The following is an 18640-nucleotide window of genomic DNA, read 5'->3' as shown; positions in this document are numbered from 1 at the left end:
TCGCCCACATCCAATCTTAATCTTTTCAAACAAACACAGCAAATCTGAACCAACAATATAGATAGCAGAAAGAAGAAAGATAACTCATCACAGAACCCCTTGTACCTGTATAGTAAGTCTTTCAAACTCGAGGAGACAAGAAAAAAGGTGGATAGGGTAAGAAAACCAGAAGAGGATCTTCGAAAAGTGAAAGCGAGGGGAGATCATAATCCGGCTATATACATCAATCCGTACCCCAGCGTGACGATGACTGCAAAAGACATGATACTGGCTGGGATACCGCGAGTGAAGAAGTGGCGGACTTGGAGGTAGCGTTGGCCTGTCTGGGGCACTTCGGTCATGATGGCGGCTGTTATCTTTGTTAGCATTTATCTTATATATGAATGTATGTGTGAGAGAAAGAGAAGTAAAACGTACTCATGTTGGGAAAACCGCTGGTTGGCAAGGCCATGGCGACGGAGCACATCAGGGCACTGGCCATGACCAACAGATCGGGATGGGGGTCTTCCATGCCGACGCCGATCTGGCGGACGAGCGGGAGCATGATCAGGGCGGCGACGGTGTGGGAGATGAAGGAGGCGACGACGAGGATCAGGGCGGAGAAGACGATCAAAACGCCGTACAGACTGAGATGCTCGACCTGGGTGCGGATGCTGCCGGCGAGGGTGTGGAGGAGGCCGGAGGAGGTGACCGCTTTGCCGAGGCAGAGGCCACCTGCGGCGAGGATGATGATGGTCCAGAGGAAGTTGTTGAAGTCTTCTTTGTTGAGGATGCCGGTGCCGAAGAAGAGGACCATCGGGATGATGGCGATGACGCCCATGTCGCCGAAGACGTGCTCGAGTTGATGGCTGCCGCACCACAGGGCGATCGTCGACAACGTGACCAAGGTGACGAACCACTGGACGCCGGTGAATTTCTCCTTGATCGGTCGGATGGGGACAATGGTCGTGCCGTGGTTGGCGTTGAATGTAATCAGCAACAACACCCAGATGAGGAAGATGGAGATGATGCAGACTGGAAGCGCGACGAAGAACCACGTGCCCCAGCTGATGTTCGGGGACATGTTTTGCAGAGCGATAATATTCTGCGGCGACGCGATAGGCGACGCAGCACCTCCTACATTGGCCGCAAGCGCGATACCCAGCACGAGGGCTTTGGCAAACCTGGAGTCAGGAGGGAGATTCCGCAACAGAGGCTGATAGATGAATTAGTATACCGCACAAAGGCACACGGGACATAAGCAGACGTACCTGAATGATCGAATAGCACAGCACCGGCGAAGCGACGTTGCTAATCCACATGCTGAGAAACATGCTCACGAACATGTTGGCAAGCAGCACCATGCCCGGTTTCGCACCAGCCTTGCTCAAGACTACCAAAGCCATGCGACGAGCAATATCGTACTTGGACAATGCCGCTGCAATGGTAAATCCTCCGAGCAGCAGCATGATGACGGGTGTCCACATGGCGCTGAACGCAGCACCGGTGGCCTCCTTGGTCCCTAAACGGTGATAGGGCTTGTCTGTCGACTTCATGATGCGGAGTACGACCACCAAGAAGGGGATAAGGAGGGAAGTGACGAAGAGCGGAATGACCTGCAAACCAGAAGATTTAGTATGATGACGAATGTTCTGACACCGACTGGATTCGTACCTCTGTAGCCCACAGCATACTAACAAAGATCAGCATGGCCAGACAGTTTTGCTGCTCCGGCTTCTCCATGATAGGGCTAGCAAGCAAAGCCGCAAAGATACATAGGATGAGGATGAGGGACCCAAAACTCAAGCTGCAGAGCCACTGAGGCGGATAGAACACGCCTAGGGGAGTCCGGAGCTCCTTAGTGGCCCCCTCCTGTTCGTCACCCTGGCGCCGTGCAGTGGCGGGATCTTCATCTCCGCCCAGGAGGGTCCGGCGGATGCCGACATTGGCCGCCTGGGCTTTCCTCTCGATGCCAATCATCTCGCGCCAGACTGTATTCCGCTCCCAGACCACATGCTCCCGCAGATGGAGCCGCAGCTCGCGCGTGGCAAGCGGCAGGTCCCCCGAGGTGACCACGTCCGCATAGACTTTCTCCATCATATGGATGCGGTCTTCCACCGTGGCCATGGTCGAGTCCGAGAAGGGATAGGCGCAGGCCACGGTGGAGTTCATGTACTCTCGCCGGAGGTTACGATCCAGGGTCTTGTCGTACTTCTTGAGGATCTTGGAGAAACCGGTGCGGTTCAACTGGATGAAGGACTTGAGCCCGCAGAGCGAGACATAAGCGTCGACAGCCCGCTTCTTCAGCGAGAGGCCGGCATTGTACAGGTCCAGAATGTGGAGGTCAGTGAAATGTTCGACCTGGGGCCCACTGCGGCTGCGCATCAGTCGCGAGTCGCCCAGGTAGCTCGAGTCGCCCATGCCATCGGTGTGGTTTCCTTCCAGGGGGTTGGACTCTGCGCCACGTGAGTGGGATGTCCCCGGACGGGAGGCCTGGGCTTGTGCCTCGTCGTCGCTATCGTCGTCAAAGTCCTCGGCCGCGGACGCGCTGATGGCGCTCCGACGTCGGTCGGCATCCGGATGGTGGTCGCGAAAGGAAAACATCGGTCGCGGCTGGGAGCCTGCACTCATTGTCCGCGCTTTGATCATGTTCTCGCTCATCGGATCGATATTGACACCGGCGGAGTTGATCGCATAATCATCGGCTTCTTTGACGACGCCATCGACCTCCCGGAGGATCTCATCCTCCTTGTCGTCGTAAAAGAGGCATATCTTATCCAGTTCGGTATTGAGAGCGTGGCGGAAGACGGCGTCCGGGTTGGGGGAATCATCCAGCAGCGGGGCAGATTCCACATCGGCACGGGGGCGTCCACTGGCCTTGTGGACTTGCTGTTCCAACGTGTATACCCTAGAGACCAAATGGGTCGTTAGCCATCGAGTTGTCATCCGTTATGAGACCGCTGGTCCGGACGGATGTCGCACTGGCACGCGGGACGACCAGGGTTACACCATGATTGAAGCCTCGAGCCGGGATCCGGAGGCGCCACGGTGGACTAGACACAGCAGGCGAGGCACATACAATTTCTTGAGATTGCTGTAAGCAATGTAATGGGAGCTCCATTCCGGCACCGCATTGAACTGGAGACTGTGCGAGAACTTCATGTTGGCGGCGTCCTGAGGATCGCGGGCGCGGCGGTGAAGCGCCTCGACCCAGTACTTAAGCGTGAAGGGTCTGTCCCGGAGATACCGCCTGGGGTATGCACGCTCTTTCGCCTCTCGGAACGAGTCAATGGATCGGGGGTCCTGATTGGGGGATGTGGTCGGCGACGAGGGTGCGCCAGGGACAGTCTCAGGTCGTACGGGATAGTCGAGGAGCTCGATGTTCTGGCCAGAAGTGGGGGGCGCAGGGGGGTTCAAGTGGTCGTTGTCACTGAAGGCACTCGTCGCAGAAGCGAAGCGTGCCACTTTCGGTCCGGCAGCATTCGACGACACGGTGTCGGACAAGAGGGGGACAATGGGGAGGGAGAGGAAGAGAGGAGGGGGAGGGGAGATCGGATGACGATCAAGTTAATTGGAAATCAAGGCACGATGGTAGGAGGGGAGGAGATCAATTGAGGAACCGTTGGTTTGGATCTGTGGACACTTGGGTTAGTCTCGGTTTGCAGTGGAGAGACAGCACATTAGGTACGGACCAATCAATCAATCCAGGGAGACAAACAAGGGATGACCCAGAGAATCTCAATTGAAATATACGAAAGATAGAAAGAGTAGAGAAAATGGAGAGAGAGAGAGAGAGAGAGAGAGAGAGAGAGAGGAAGTAGAAGAGGGAACAGGCTTACTTCACAAGGCTGAGGAGGATTAGGTGGCTCTGGCCGGCCAAGCCTGAGGCCAAGCTTGCCAGGAGTAAATCACGTAATTACAGGGTTTGAGATACGTAATATTCTGATTACATTAGTCACTGATGGTAATACCAATACAGCATCTTACCTACTGAATAGCTATTTAGTAAGAACCTACAATCTACTGGATTAGTAGACTAGTAGCTATAGATATCAATATATAATCTTATCCTTGTATGCAAACAGTTGTGTGTAATAGTTCTGGTGGAGTAGATGTCAAGACTATATGGATACTAGTGATGGGATCTTCACTATATTAGTGATTGATAAATGCAAGTCTACAACTATAACCATCTAGAGAAGTCATATGATAAACAACTTATAATATAGACTCTTAAGAAGTAATTATACATAGAACACGGCATATAAAACAGTCTAACCAAGTACGGAGTATATACACAATTACTTCTATCCACCAAGAAGGATGATCACTAGAATAGTGACAGGAAGCAGTATAGAGATACAGTGACAGCAAGACCAGTCTGAAACCGAACACTCTACTTAGACATGACAGTGATTCAGACAGGAACAAGCACAGCTTAACAGTATCAGATAATTCAAGACCAGTGTATACATCTTTCTGACCTTAATCCAAATCTGACAAGCCTCGAACCCCTGTCTTTCACGGGTCTAATCCTATTCCATATCTTGTCCACTGCATCTAACTTGATACGTTGCCATATTGACTTCTAAAACCATCTTCAGGCAGACAGGATACTGCAATTATCTGATCCTATCCTATCAACGCCTCGAATATGGACATCAACATATTTCAGGCACTGCACCAAAAGACCGAATCAGCATGTTGATCAGGCTTGCCATGACTGATACAATCCTATCAACATTTGCCTCAAGTTCTCAGATAACCGGGAACTCTCCGTAAATGTTCACTTCCCATTATTGCTCTGTATTGACCCACTACTAACTTCTGAACAGGTTAAATCCAGACAAGATGTAATGCCAACGTCCCTTTGCAGTCATCTATCAAAGGCTCTCGCAAGAGAAAACATTCTAGCTCAAGACACCAATGAGACGTGATCCTAATACTGGCGCCCTCGACATATACGACTTGAAAATGTTCCACGAGTACAATGTGGGATATCAGTCATCTCAAGTCGACATTATCCTGGCGCAGTGGCTGTCATATACACGAGTTGCAAACAGGAACCACCAACAACCCAAACAGTCTCCGGCGCTCCATATGTATGTATGTGTTCATTGATCTCGCAGACTGGGCAGCGGGGCACTCTAGGCGTGGATCTTCAGACTCCATTTTGGTTTGTGTCGAAGCTAGGAAGAAAGAAACATTTGGGAATGCTGAGCTACAGTCAACTGCGTATCTGGCAATCTGCTATTATGAAAGGAAAAAGCCAACAAATATGTCCCGTCTGTATATGGCCAACGCTACATTTTCCAGCTTATGACCTCGGACGGCACGCTACACACTGGCAAATGTATGATACTGGATGGGGATGATCTCGAGATCGTGTATAGTTGTTGGGATATTAGTTCTTTTGAGCCTGATTAAATACCGATGCGGTATTTTGGTGCTGTGGCTGTCGTTATTTTATGGTCCATCAAGTGGAAATTGCGATTAAGTTGTCTCCAACAAGCACACCAGTCAAAGGAGACGAAATACGACTTTACCATACGAGAACGAGGCGAATCTAGATAGGTCCAGTGACTATATGCTTGAATGATCTTAATGGCTACAGAATCAAATAGAATACATCAGATGGGAGCCTCCCCATCCCGTCCTAGACCAAAGAAACTACCATCTTGGTATAGAAAATAAAAATAAAAATAAGTCGTACAAAGCACCACCCATCCCCCTACCTTCTAACCTCCCCTCAGTAAACTACTTACGAGCAGTCAACCCAACATTAGCCCGACCAGCCACACCCATCTTATGCGTGTGCTCCCGACGCTCCCACACACCGCTACGCCCCTCAGCAACGGAAACCAACTCATTGGCGACCCGCTGAGCGAGCGAGCTGTCCCGTCGCTTGTCCGAGGCGTCGATGATCCACCGGATTGCCTGACGGCGGCGCTGTCGCTGGTTCAGCGCGAAGGGCACGGGCACGGACGCACCACCACCGGCGATACCTTTTTGTTGGCGCAGCTTGATCACGGGGGCCACAGAGTCGATGATCAGCGTGAGGTAGAGGACGGGGTTCATGGGGAGTTGCGGGGTGGAAGGACTGCCGAGCAGGCGGCGCTTGGCGTGGACCTGGGGAGGGGAGGAGGTCCGGAGATGGTCCAGGATGATAGACATGTTCTGTTCACTGATTAGCATGTGTGACATTAGACCCATATTTGATGTGTACACACCCGTTGGGCAGTAGCCAACTTGCCATCCCGCATCAGCTGCTTGGTGAACTGATCGAGGAGAGTATCGTAACGCGTGCGGAAGTTCTCGGTCCTGGGGAGGGATTCGGGCGCGGGGAATTTCAGGCCCGGGTTGAGCTCCGCCGCCTGTTGGTTGACTTGGGAGATCATGCTGGCCACCATGGCGGCGGCGGGCTCCATCTGGTTATCGCCCTGGAGGTCGGCCTGTGTCCGGCGGGTCGAAGTCGAGAACGAGCGGGTGCCCGAGGGACCCTTGCTCTGGTCCTTGAGCACCTTGGGGGCGTACTTCTGGTCGTCGGTGTCTCGTTTGAAGATCTAGTAATCGGGCTGGTTAGCGGGTCGTCCATTGAGAGACACGGATGAAGAGAGCCAGGAAAAGGAAAAGAAAAGATAGAAGAAAACTCACCTCCGAAATAGGCGTCCCCTGCTCCAGCTCCGGACTCGCCGGCGCACTACCATCACACTTCTTGTTCATGATGTTAGCCACCTCTGCGGCCTCCTCACTGACATGAGGCAGAGGCTCTTCCGGCACCTTCGCAGCATCATCCTTTCCCTTGGAATCCGACGAGCTGTATCGCGTCTGCGGCAGGTACGACTTCAGGCCATTCGCGCTCGACGATGCGGCAGACGAGCGGTTGGCGTTGAGAAGCGAGGTGATACTGCGGCGAGACACGGACTGGTTGCTGGAGGCCGGGCGGAAGACCGCCGCTCTGGCCGTAAAAAGATTCAAACGGGGCGGCATTTTTGAAACCCAGTCAAAGGTAGAGATTCAATGGCGTGATGGGTGTGGAGGAGAAGCAATCTTTGGCCGTCTCGACGTATCCGTATCCATGTGCCTTGAAATCGGGCAAACGATTTTCTTCTCCACCCGCTTAGTCATGCGACGCCAAGAGCGCCTGTTTTATAGGATTCGTATGATTCTTGTCTACGAGTATAGAGTGCACAGTACATTTTGATATTTTGAAAGCCTGCGAGGCTAAAGAGCTAGTGAATTCAACGAATTAAAATCCATCAAGGATGGTGTTTTTCCTTCGCAGGAAATAAGCTTACGAATCCCAAATACAAGATGTCCTTTTTTAGCCCATCCTGACCCTCATCTGGGAATCTCGCAGCAATCTACGGGTAGGCGGGAAAGAACCAAAAAAAAAGAAAAGAAAAAAACCAAGTCGCCAGACGTGAACAGGAACCCCTGTTCATAAAGATAAGAAAAAACTGACCCGCAGTGCTGAACCCAGGTGTCGTATGAGAAACGCGAAGCGGTATGGGAGCCGTTTCGAGAAAGCCTTTCGAGGGCAACGTATGGACTGGACATCAAAGAGTGACGGCAAATTTCGATGGATGTCAAGCATGTGGTCGATCAAACACGGCGTGCGCGTGGTATTGAGAAATGATAGGAAAATAGACAGAAGAGAAAGCACAAGTCATGTCGTGGTATTACAAAGAATTTCGGAGCAACGTGCGTCTCCCAACTCGATATTGCCTCAAGAGTTACCGATGAACAGGTTGTCCTCGTTGATATTGTCTGGATAGACGTAGAACGCGAGGGCCAGGATCATATACCTGAGGGTTCAGTCAGCAGGTTGCACAAGGGATGAAATCGTAAACAAGGAGGGGAGAGTCCACATACATCCCCAAACAGAGGCCTCCTTCGAGGTAATTCGACTTTCCATCCTGGATGAGGAACGTAACTACCAAACCAGAGATAAAGAAGGCGACGGTCTCGAAAACGTGGAAGTGCAACGTCATGTCGCGGCCAATAATCCACCCCAGGATGACCAAGAACGGCGTGACAAAGAGGGCAATCTGCAGGCTGCTCCCGATGGCCACCCCGATGGCCAGGTCCATCTTACCCTTCCAGGCGACCACGACGGCCGTCACATGCTCCGCCGCATTTCCAACAATCGGAATGAGGATCAACCCGATGAAGGTGCGGCTCATACCGGTCCGGGAGACGATGTCATCGATGCTCCCGACCAGGAAGTCGGCGCAGATGGCGACGAGGACAGTCACGACGACCAACGCGATGCTCGCGGCCCAGGGACCCAGAATGCGTTCTTCCTCCTCGTCCTCGGTCTCGGCCGGGTCACCGCCATGATGCTCGGCATCGGAATTGACCTCCTCGAACAGTCGCGCGTGCGATCGGAGCTGGAAGTAAAGGTACATGACATAAAGGACCAACAGGATGATGGAGGTTCCGTGCGAGAGAAGGAGGATGTTCTCCCGGGTCTTGTCGTGCCCCGGGCCATTGGAGGCAGTCAAGGAGGCGTAGAGCGTGGCCGGAATGATGAGAGACGCCGACGCCACGGTCATCAGAGACGACATGGTCGACGCCACGGTGCTGTTGAAGGATTGCTCGGAGTAGCGAAGGCCGCCGACGAAGAAACAGCAGCCCAGCACCAGCAAGATATTGGACAGAATGCTGCCCAGCATGCTGGCCTGGACCACCCGGATCTGGTTGTCCCGTAACGCGATGATGCTCACCTGCGCAACCGACCGAGTCAGTGAATACCGTCCACGGAGCGAACGACGTAAAGAGGGGTGTTGGCACATACAATCAATTCCACCGCATTACCAAAGGTCGCATTCATCAGACCCCCCATGGCCTGTCCCATGACCGCCGCCAGCTCCTCGGTCGCAAAACTCAGCAACGATGCGAGGGGGATGATGGCGATGAAGTTCAGCGTGAACACGACGGTGCTGTCCCAGTGGAGGGCCCCGGCGATGATGCCCAGAGGCACGAAAACGAGCAGGACATTGACATAATCGCGCACTAACGTCGTCCAGGTCAACCGAACGACATTGGCAGGGAAATGCGCCCAACGATGGTCCCGCTTGAAACGTTCCCGTTCGAGACTGGCATTGAGTCGAGTGGTTTCGTTGATCAGAGACTCTCTCTCGCCCCGCTCGAGGGAGCCATTGTGCGGCGAAGAAAGGCCAGTCATGGTTCTTCTGGGCCCCAATGTATGCGAGCGAAACGCCGAGCGCAAAGGTACTGGAAACGCTGTATGAATATCCACAACCTGTTAGCTCAACTGCCACTGATGTAGATGGACGATTTTTCGTTTCCAGGCGCCACTATCCGACAGGATCGTTAGGGGAACTATACAGGCACTAGAAGCTCGACCGCAGGATCCGACAGGGCGCAAATGAAGATATTAACAAGTAGTTTGCTTCAAAGAAATTGTTTGTCATAAACCCGTAAAAGAGATTAAGATAAGGTAGAGAAATAAGACAATAGAAAAATAAAAGATGGAAATATCTGATTAACCCGAGAGAGTGTAAAAATGGAAGATATATGACGCGTATGATCAAATCATATCAATCCGCAAGACAGACAAAAAAAAAAGAAAGACGAGATTAATAGTTGAAAGACAGGCAGGAAGCATAAGTATCTGGTGAGCGACGTATGTATGATGAAAGAGCAAAAGAGGGAAAATCACGAGTGGCGGAGAGTCCGGACCAGGAACAATGGATATGAAAGGAGAGAAAAAAGGTAAGAGATGAAAGGAGACTCCCCTCGGTCATGTAACAGACAGAGGTAAAGTTCTTTGGGACGTACACATCTGGACCAATTCTTTGGTCAGGATTATTGCGATGGATGGAGACAATCAACGCCTCGGGTATTCCTGACTGGAGATCGAAATGGAGACTCGAATGATCGGAGTCAGAAGCGGCTTGACTCTCAAGAGTGTGGCTCGGTGGGTTTGCTCGATGGAGAAAGAGAAAGGGAATCCCCGTCTCTATTGCGATTTTCGGTGCTTGGCTCTCCCTCAAACCCCTAAAAAGGAAGGAAATTTTCCACAATGACAAGAGGGATTAATAGGAAAAGCTCTCTCAAGTTCCACCGGGGTGAACAAACAAGTGGATAAAAAGGAAATCAGCTCAGGGCCGTGCGAAGAACAAGGTCCGTCCAATGGAGGTTGGTGTGGTGGCTCAACGCCAGCCACGTCTGGGAGCTTTTCCAGGGATTCCTCTGTCTCAGTCTCTCTCAAGGGGATGAGTGTCGGCTAGACCGGAGCATTCATTGGCTCACTGGACGAATCGAGGGGATTGAAGCCCACTTCTCGACCAAGAAGAAATGCCGAGTGCACAGCCTCTCTTCAACCCGGTGGGTCACCTCACCCAGCGTCTGGCTTTCCGGTAGGGGATGATGACGTCGAGTACTGACTTGGACGGATGTAATTTGACGAAGGAACCAGGATCGAGATCTAAGAAACTTAAAGTGAGTAGTTCAGTAAGTAGTCATTAGGGGATCAGTGGGATGGCATTACCGCAAGATGAGGAGAGGAGTGGGAAGAATGAAGAAAAACATCTCTCTCTCTCTTCCGGTGGATCCGATGTCCATAGTTAACGTTAACTACTAGGTAAGGACCCGCTCCAAGCTCCTTTCCCACTTGGGTTTAGTGTCCCAGTTCGTCCCTGGAAATCCACAGAAAAGACCCTTTGAACTATTCCACTCTCTGGATGTTATGGATGATTCAACTCCAACATTAATACACAGGACTAGACTCCAAGAAAGGATTGCCATATTCAAAACTCTCTAGTAAATTCAAAACAGCCACTAAACCTGATCAACCCTTCCATTCGACCCAAGTAGCACAACCAAGTCAGCACTGCCACAATCCGCCACTTGGCTGATTCTCCACCAACAGGACAGACACTACAATGACACAAAAACGCGCACATCCGATGTAGTGATCAACCTGGCTAGTGATGGGTGATGGAGGTTAGGGATTTCCTCTGTCAAATCAGGGCTTGTGGATTTTTTATCTGATTATTCTACTCTTCCTGGTATAGCTCTGATATCATACATTATAGACTCCTGGTCTCCTATATTGAAAGCTCCAGGACTTATACAATATGATTTATACTCCTATCTTTTCTGCCTTCTCCCTCTGCCGTGGATCAAAAAATTTACTCTTATAACTCATGATATTTAATAATAAATTTCATGAAAACTAATAGACTAATCAGACCAAAATTTCTATATAATATATATAAACACCTGTAAAGTTACTAGTATAAATCTAAGCATAATTAATCACAGGGATTCTAATTCTAATTAAAGAGTCTTTTAAATAATTCCAGTCATAAAGAGTCAAACCTTATCTATTATACTAAAAGATTTGACCCTAATTCCAGTCCGCACGCATTGGAACAACCCCCATGGGATAGAGCCAGCGCTATCTAATAGTATAAATTATAAAATATGAAGCCATGTTTGTGGGTGGTATAATTACCTGGAATATGCTTATTAGACTCTCGTCTCGGCGCCTCCCCCAGGTTATCCTTGGCCTGGAGCTATATTTTATATTCAAGTGTCATTTTTGACGGAGCCTTTCAAGCTGCGAGCACTCGGCTCCCTAATTCTGTGCTCCGGATCCTGGTCAAGGCCAACGCCCGCCTCCTCTATCAGATGAGGGAACCATCTTAGGATTCTGTCCCTAAAGATTTCGTATCCAGCTCCCATACGCAGAACCTGCATGTTTTCGGCGTCAAAGTTGACGCCACCGCGACCGTATACATGCCACTTCTGCAGACCGTAATCAACAACCAAATCGACGCTCTCAAGCACGGTAGGCTCAATGTCTTCAATGCAGAAACGTTGTCCCTGCCCGGTAACATTTGCGGAAGTTCCGAACATTAACATGCCTTGTGGGTCCTCATCGCAAAGTCGGCCGAGCTCCCGCAAGAACGGCCCTTCTGGAACCGCGATGCTGATTGTATCTCCCTTAGTGATCTGGGAGAGTGTGGCCGTATCTAGCGCTGCCAGGCGCGGGTGGAGGTTCTTGGAATCGAATTTCGCGATAATCCCCACTATCATCCCCATATCTTTGGTCAAGACACGAGTCAATTCGAATTTGGACTCTGGCAACATGTGTAGTTCTCGATGTTGCCGATATGTTCCAATGATGCCGATATTATGATCTCGCCGACGATCTTTGGCCGCGAAGACCCTCCGAATTCCGACCTGGGTACAGGTCATAAATGCGTAGCCAACATCTGTCGGGGCGATAATGACTCCGCCAGTTTTGAGGGTCTCGTAAGCTTGTTGGGCGTCGCGAGATACATTTGGCGCCTTTCCTGGCTCTGGAATGATGCGGGGAGCCATTGAGATGATGGTCTGATAAAAATTGATAAGTGAAATAAATGCAACACTTTGTGCCAGTGTGAAAAGAAATTGTAAGTTAGTAGTGATAAGAAGTTAACAGGCCAAGCGGAATGTTATTTACGTCAGTAATAGCAATAACACTGAAAGCGTACCATGGCAGTATTCAGTTTCGGAACTCCGAGTATACAGGAATTCCATGGCCATGTCACGTGCCATTCACCGAGACTTTAGACCTACCACATACGCTCGGAAGACTTTCGGGATTGGTCACCTAAGCAGAAAGGGCAATAGCCCGGCCGGGTGAACATATGGCAACTTGTGACAATCTCACACCATCTGGTGGAGATGTTTGCTACATGAATATATGTGAACCCCCGTTCTGCGTTACTTTCCCCGCATCGATTCAATTTGTGGAAAAAGGAACGTATACTCTTCCACAAGTTCTTTGGTTACCCTGCTGAGCTTGCTGAGTCGGATTATTATCTAGTGCAGCCGCTCAAAAAGAAAGAATGCCGACATATAGAGGAAAATGTCATCGGTGCAGGTATCAGGGGATGTTGGTAAGAAGCCGCCGATTTAAGCAATCTCTATCCACACATACTATCCTCTTGCATATCGCTCCTTCCAGCCAACAGGGGATAACGGATACGGCTCGGTAAAGCTAAAGGCGCACTCGCTCTCATAGCTAGGATAGAAGAGGCATCTGATGACGGGTGGCCTCTCGGTCCCTTTTTTTGCACATTGTGATATGCAGTTATACTTCGCCAAAACCCATCTAAACCCACGATGGATTGAGACTCTCGATCCATAACCCATTTTATAACCCATTTTATAATCCATTTCTTTGCATTGATTCATAAAAATTGTCTAATATGAAATCGAAAAATAACCCATCGGATGGGTCGAGAATGGGTTTTGGCGAAGTCTAGATCATATGCTGATAGGCCGAATTGAACAGAAAGTGCTGCGATTGGCTGCCAAATAAGGTAGTGGTGTTAGTATATAGCATTTCAGGACTGTTCGTCAGACAACCCCGCAACAATGCTAACTAAGCTTTTTGTAAAAATCAGCCTATATTGCAGCAATCTTGGGTCTATGGTCTATCGTCTGCACGTTCCGCAGGCCTCGTTTCATGGTGCTCACTGATTTACTCTTCTTCTTTGCCTATTTGGCCTAAGATAGGCATCCATTCATTAGCTAGTTCGAACACACAATCAACCTCGATCCCCTCAGGCCTGTGCGGCCTCCAATCTGTCTAACCCGAATACTAGACACGTTTGCCCCGACTGGCCACATCTGTCAACTCCGGTCGTTCGGCAGTGTCAGTCGATCCGTGGGATATCATCTTCCTGGATCTTCCCGATGTTTTCTTCTCCATATGGACTCACCCGCCATCATAAAGCGAATCCTAACGATAATGGGAGCTCTAGTAAACCAAGAACAGCCATTGCCCGAGCGTTGTGCCTCTCCTTGATGAGTTTCCTCACCTACCAGTGATTATACATGGCGGAATAATGCCATGGGCCAGCTACATACTTAGTTGAACTATTGCAATGACAAAAGACATTATGTAAATTGAATCATTAGTACTAGCTATTCTGTACAAAATCAAATTCTATGTTCGCTTGCGAGAATTACTCAGTCCTGAGAATTCTCTCCTCTATCTCATAACCCTCGCCTTGTAGAGTACACCGGAAACTTCAAAACAATAAATACAAGAATAGAGTGTGGATAAACCTGCTATAGTTGTAATCGACGTTTGATGATATGACCTGATAGCAGATCATGGTTCGTAAACTTAGAAACGAAAAGCTTCCGGGAGGAGTCACATCGTCTCATCTTCGAGAACATTAGGCCACAATAGGCTGCTCCTCTCAGACAACGGTGACTGACATGCAAAAAAAAAAATCCGTAGGATTACTAATTTGCGTACTTGCTCTGTTGACGTAGCCTTTTCCCATACTATTGCACAATTAGCCAATGATCCAAATTCTTAAGGACAAATACGTGTGGCTCACCCGCTCCAGAATGAAAGGTAGAGGGACCATGGCAACGGAAATAAAACCCAATGTGCTTAACGCCCATCCGATCCCAAGTGACTGAATCATCTGAGGAGCAGCTAGGGGTAGTGCTCCTCCGAATGAGCTCCGGAAAAATGTGTTGCCGGCAAAAACACTGGCCACATGTCTTGGATAAGATTCTCCCAGATAATTAAGAATCGATTGGAAGGTGAGGTAGAATCCTGGTGCGAAGAATGCAGTGCCGATGATAGGGATTATCCAGTGCACGCTGTGTTGGGCGGTTATCATTCTCTTTCTTACAAACAATTGGTAGTGATGGGCTTACCTTTCTCGAGACGACCATGCAAAAATGAAGAGACAAATCGGGATGCATACAGCACCCACTTGACCTGGAACTAGGCGAGCTTCAGGCTCAATGGTAGTTCCTGATCTTGCGACACGTGGCTGGTAGGAGAAATATAACCATGATATATATGTGATGACAGACACTGCTGCGCCAATGAGAATGCCGAAGAATGCAACTAGAAAGGATAATTAGAGCAGATTTGTCAGGCCTCAGGGAAGTACTTACGGCCTTGTTGAATAGCAGTGAAGTGGTAAATCCCGTCAAAGACTGTAATAAAGTAGTTTATAAGCAGGAGGTATTAATGTAACGGATTTCAATGACTCACCAAATGTGAAGAATTCGAACCACAGGTAAAGCACCCCATAAATTAACATTGTATGCATATTCACAAATAGAATTACTGGGTCCATGCAAGACAGTTTAAAATCGTCAATTATTTGCTTTATGATACGCACCACAAGGTTTGCCTCCGGTGTATCGATGTCGGCTTGGCTTTGATAAGCAGGGTTGCCAGTTTGAGTACGGAGTCGTCGTGCTCGGCGATAAAGAATGTTGGTATACAAGGTCTCTGGCAGTGAGAAGAAGATAAACACGGTCGTGAAAGCCGTGATACCAGCAAGGAGCCATAGTGTTGCTGCCCAAGTTTTCCAGCGCTCTCTGTATGGGTCGTTAGCGCATGCCTGGCGTGTCAGAATAGGGGAGACATACACTACCAGAGTTCCAAGGATCTAACATGGTATTTAAGTTAGTCAAGGTGTGCTGAATGGTCCTCTCAAACAATCGACATACCGGTCCTAAAATGGGTCCGCAAACTCCACTGACCGCATACAACGCGATGACATACGGAACTTGACTCGGTTTGAATATCTCCACCAGTGAAGCACCTCCTACACTGATAGGAGCGCTTCCAACCAATCCGCCTAAAAAGCGTAGTATCAAAATTGTGTGTAGGTTTTTTGCCACCGCGGTGCCTATGTTAAACAAGCAGAAAGCAAGGGTGCCAACGACATACACAGGTGTACGTCCGATCGACGGCAGGTTCGACAAGGGAGAAAGCTGGAATAGATTCGTGATTAGCAGGATATTGAAGGTTATTCCGTAGTAGTGTATGCGTACAATAAGAGGTCCAATGCCATATGCGATAACAAAAAGCGAAAGCCCTAGCGTTCCCTCGGCAGCGGTAGCGCCAAACTCCTCCTTGATTTTGGGAATGCTTGGTGTAAAGATTGCTGATGCCGCATAGAAGCTAAAGTTTAATAGCATTATATCAATCATGGCAACAAACTTCGCCAGTGCGGGCCAATTTCTCGGCATGTCGGGATCATCAAATCCGGTGAAATCCACCACGATCTGACGGGCAGCGCCAGGGGAGGTAGCAGACGAGCTTGTGCTTGCGGTCCATTCACTTTTAGGGGCCTTGAGAATGGGGGGAGGAAAGAGTTGGTTATTCGACACATAATTGAGTATGCGACCATAGGAGCTTTCTCGAAGTAGAACATCCATCTTTTTCAAGGTTGCCAAATCCGAGAAAGATGGTGTATCACGCTGTAAACAAGTCAAGATAAACTGAACGGCTTCATTTGACAATTAAACTTGTCTTTATATATTCGGACAACGGACAGATTCCCCATTCCGTGGATGAGTGTCCGCCCGGAGTCCCGAGCCTATACTCATATTTTATCCAATCACATCTTCCCTCCCAAGCCCTATCGAGTGCTTGTTCGGAATCCCGAACCTGTCCCCATTTCGGCCAATCACAGCTTCACCCTTGGATCTGTCGCCGAAATAGCCTCTATTTCCGGCTCGGATGGAGAATTTCAATTTTTAAGCACATCCACTCCCATGATATTTTCCTGAACCATGAGCATGCCAGACAGTCCGGCAAACAAACAGCGTCCTCCACGAAAGAAGTTGCAATAGCTGCACCAATTAAAAAATCCGCTGCAGTCTAGAGAAACCTGCCTGTTCACGGTGCCAATTGGCAGGCCGACCCTATCCTATGGGGGTTGTTCCAATGCGTGGGGATTGGAATCAGGGTCATATCTTTTAGTATGGCAAATAAGGTTTGACCCTTCACGATTGGAATTAGAATTCCCCCGGTGAATCACGCCCAAATTTACACTAGTGACTCTACGGGTAATTATCTTTATCACATAAAGATTTCAGCCTGATCAGCCTATTGGTTTTCATGAAATTCGTTGCCAAACATCATGGGTTGGGAGAGCGAACTTTTGATGGGGTGCCGCTGGTTTGTATTAGAGTCCGACCCAACTCCGTCAGAATAATAGTATTAGAACCACAGGCCCGCAGGGCGTGATCTAATCAGAAGTCCTGCGGCCCGCTGGGCGCAGGCCATGTAGTACTTTATATAGGGGAGTCCGGGGGTGTCCAGCCAAGGGTGGCTGGACATAGTGGCCTTTTGGTTTAGTGGTATACGCGTACCCCGGAGCGTGGTATAACATAGATTATCTAAAATTTATACTTTATATAACACAGGTAAAGTATATTTATGGAGTAAGTCTTTAGACTAAGCTTTATAGACATGTTAAGCTTTATAACTGCATGTGAGAGACAAGAAGATAATAAGAGATATACATGCTCTGTTAGTTTCCTTGAACATGAATTCAGTAGTTAGTTAAGCAGTTTTTCTAACTTATTTATTATCAGTTATATTAGCTTCCCAGGTTATGATCACGGCTATTTATATGTGGTTAAAACTCATACTAATAACAAGATCTCTGTCTGACTGCCTACTGATGACGCGTTAATTTCCTAGAAAATCAACACAACCAGAACAGAGTATCATATTACCGGCTCTTGCTTGCTACTATCAGCTGGGCAGAGTGGCATAGTAGTAAAACACGCCTGGCAAGCCCAGGTGATCAGTTATGATTGGTCACGAGTTCAAATCCTGTTGCTGGCACAGGGTAGTGCTATGTAAGACACCTACAAGGAACCCCTTCGAGGGGAAGTGGCTTTAATAGTCTATCTAAGTTTACCAAGGAAGGATCAGATGGTTGCAAGCTACTCTATTATTCTCTTATATACCTGGTTAGCGCTGTTACTCTCGTGGTTTGTGAAAGGGACAATCTCTTATATTAAGAAGATAGGTAGCCCGAGGTTAGAAGGACGCACACTGCAGCTAAAAGAAGCTGGATATTCTAGCAGTATTTAGCTGATAAGAACCAACTTCGACACTCATTTCAAAATATAGGGTAGTAGCTGCCTAGGTAGTCTGCTGTTTTAGAAAACTAATTGTCAAGTACATCGCCCTTGCTTAGCCGTAGCATCACCAGTGAGAATATAAATATTATAATTTTTCCTCACCCGTGTGTCTCCCTCTTCTTCCTTGGCTGTTTTGCTCTCTTTTTCCCGTGCTGTCTTGGTATACTCACTTGATTATCCCTGTCATGTCATTAAGGTGCCCTAATATTGTCAAGTTGCAGGAATCAAGAATTTCGTTCATCTTGTTTATCGGCCTGGTTTTGTTCTGCTCGTCATGATATGTATTTTAAGCAATTATCATGTGTGGTGGCAGTAAACTGACAGTGTTTAGCCTGTGTCTCCTCGTAGCGGCCGTGCTGGGCGCGGTCATGGTTCTCGCCTGGTGTCCTGCGTGCCGGTGTTGTTGATCATGGTGGTGTTAGAAATGCTGGTCGTCGGGGCCGCCCTCGCGGTCAGGGTTGTGGTGCTGCGGGCGCCGGCCCCCGTTCTTTCTCTACTCGTGAGGAAGATCGTGCGTCTCCGGATACTCTTGCTAAGTCTTTGGTTTGCCTCTTGTCCAGTTGGTGGCTAACTGTTGTCATTTATTATTAACAGGATTCCCCCCGCCCCCTTCGTCACCTTCGTCGTGGAGCGGTCTGTCAGAAGGGGTTGTCATGTCATTATCGTTGCCTGAGGAGGAGGTTGTCCGTCGGACTATCTTTTGGTCAAC

General features: G+C 49.0%; 4 protein-coding genes across 4 annotated transcripts; all 4 read right to left on the bottom strand.

The window, feature by feature from the left end:
• Nucleotides 1–203: 203 nt before the first annotated feature.
• P168DRAFT_297224 (putative plasma membrane phosphate transporter Pho87) lies at nt 204–6969 on the bottom strand (the record flags this gene model as incomplete). Its single annotated transcript, XM_024838160.1, has 8 exons — nt 204–349; nt 418–1195; nt 1251–1595; nt 1654–2887; nt 3059–3443; nt 5772–6156; nt 6210–6542; nt 6634–6969. 8 exons carry the CDS (start codon nt 6967–6969, stop codon nt 204–206), a joined length of 3942 nt encoding a protein of 1313 aa, XP_024692935.1.
• Nucleotides 6970–7708: 739 nt separating this feature from the next.
• On the bottom strand, nt 7709–9169 carry P168DRAFT_297223 (calcium/proton exchanger; the record flags this gene model as incomplete). The annotated part of the gene is made up of 3 exons (XM_024838159.1): nt 7709–7787; nt 7855–8708; nt 8780–9169. 3 exons carry the CDS (start codon nt 9167–9169, stop codon nt 7709–7711), a joined length of 1323 nt encoding a protein of 440 aa, XP_024692934.1.
• A 2334-nt stretch (nt 9170–11503) lies between these two features.
• P168DRAFT_290421 (L-threonylcarbamoyladenylate synthase) lies at nt 11504–12475 on the bottom strand. Its single transcript, XM_024837205.1, has one exon. It carries the CDS (start codon nt 12337–12339, stop codon nt 11542–11544), a length of 798 nt encoding a protein of 265 aa, XP_024692933.1. The 5' UTR covers nt 12340–12475; the 3' UTR covers nt 11504–11541.
• Nucleotides 12476–13994: 1519 nt separating this feature from the next.
• On the bottom strand, nt 13995–16209 carry P168DRAFT_269203 (MFS transporter; the record flags this gene model as incomplete). Its single annotated transcript, XM_024835124.1, has 8 exons — nt 13995–14301; nt 14358–14628; nt 14686–14881; nt 14932–14973; nt 15032–15363; nt 15415–15434; nt 15496–15762; nt 15823–16209. 8 exons carry the CDS (start codon nt 16207–16209, stop codon nt 14260–14262), a joined length of 1557 nt encoding a protein of 518 aa, XP_024692932.1. The 3' UTR covers nt 13995–14259.
• Between the last annotated feature and the right edge of the window lie 2431 nt (nt 16210–18640).

Source organism: Aspergillus campestris (genome assembly GCF_002847485.1).
Source record: "Aspergillus campestris IBT 28561 chromosome Unknown P168scaffold_6, whole genome shotgun sequence".
NCBI classification, from domain to species: domain Eukaryota; kingdom Fungi; phylum Ascomycota; class Eurotiomycetes; order Eurotiales; family Aspergillaceae; genus Aspergillus; species Aspergillus campestris.
This window is presented reverse-complemented; position numbering and strand designations above follow the sequence as displayed.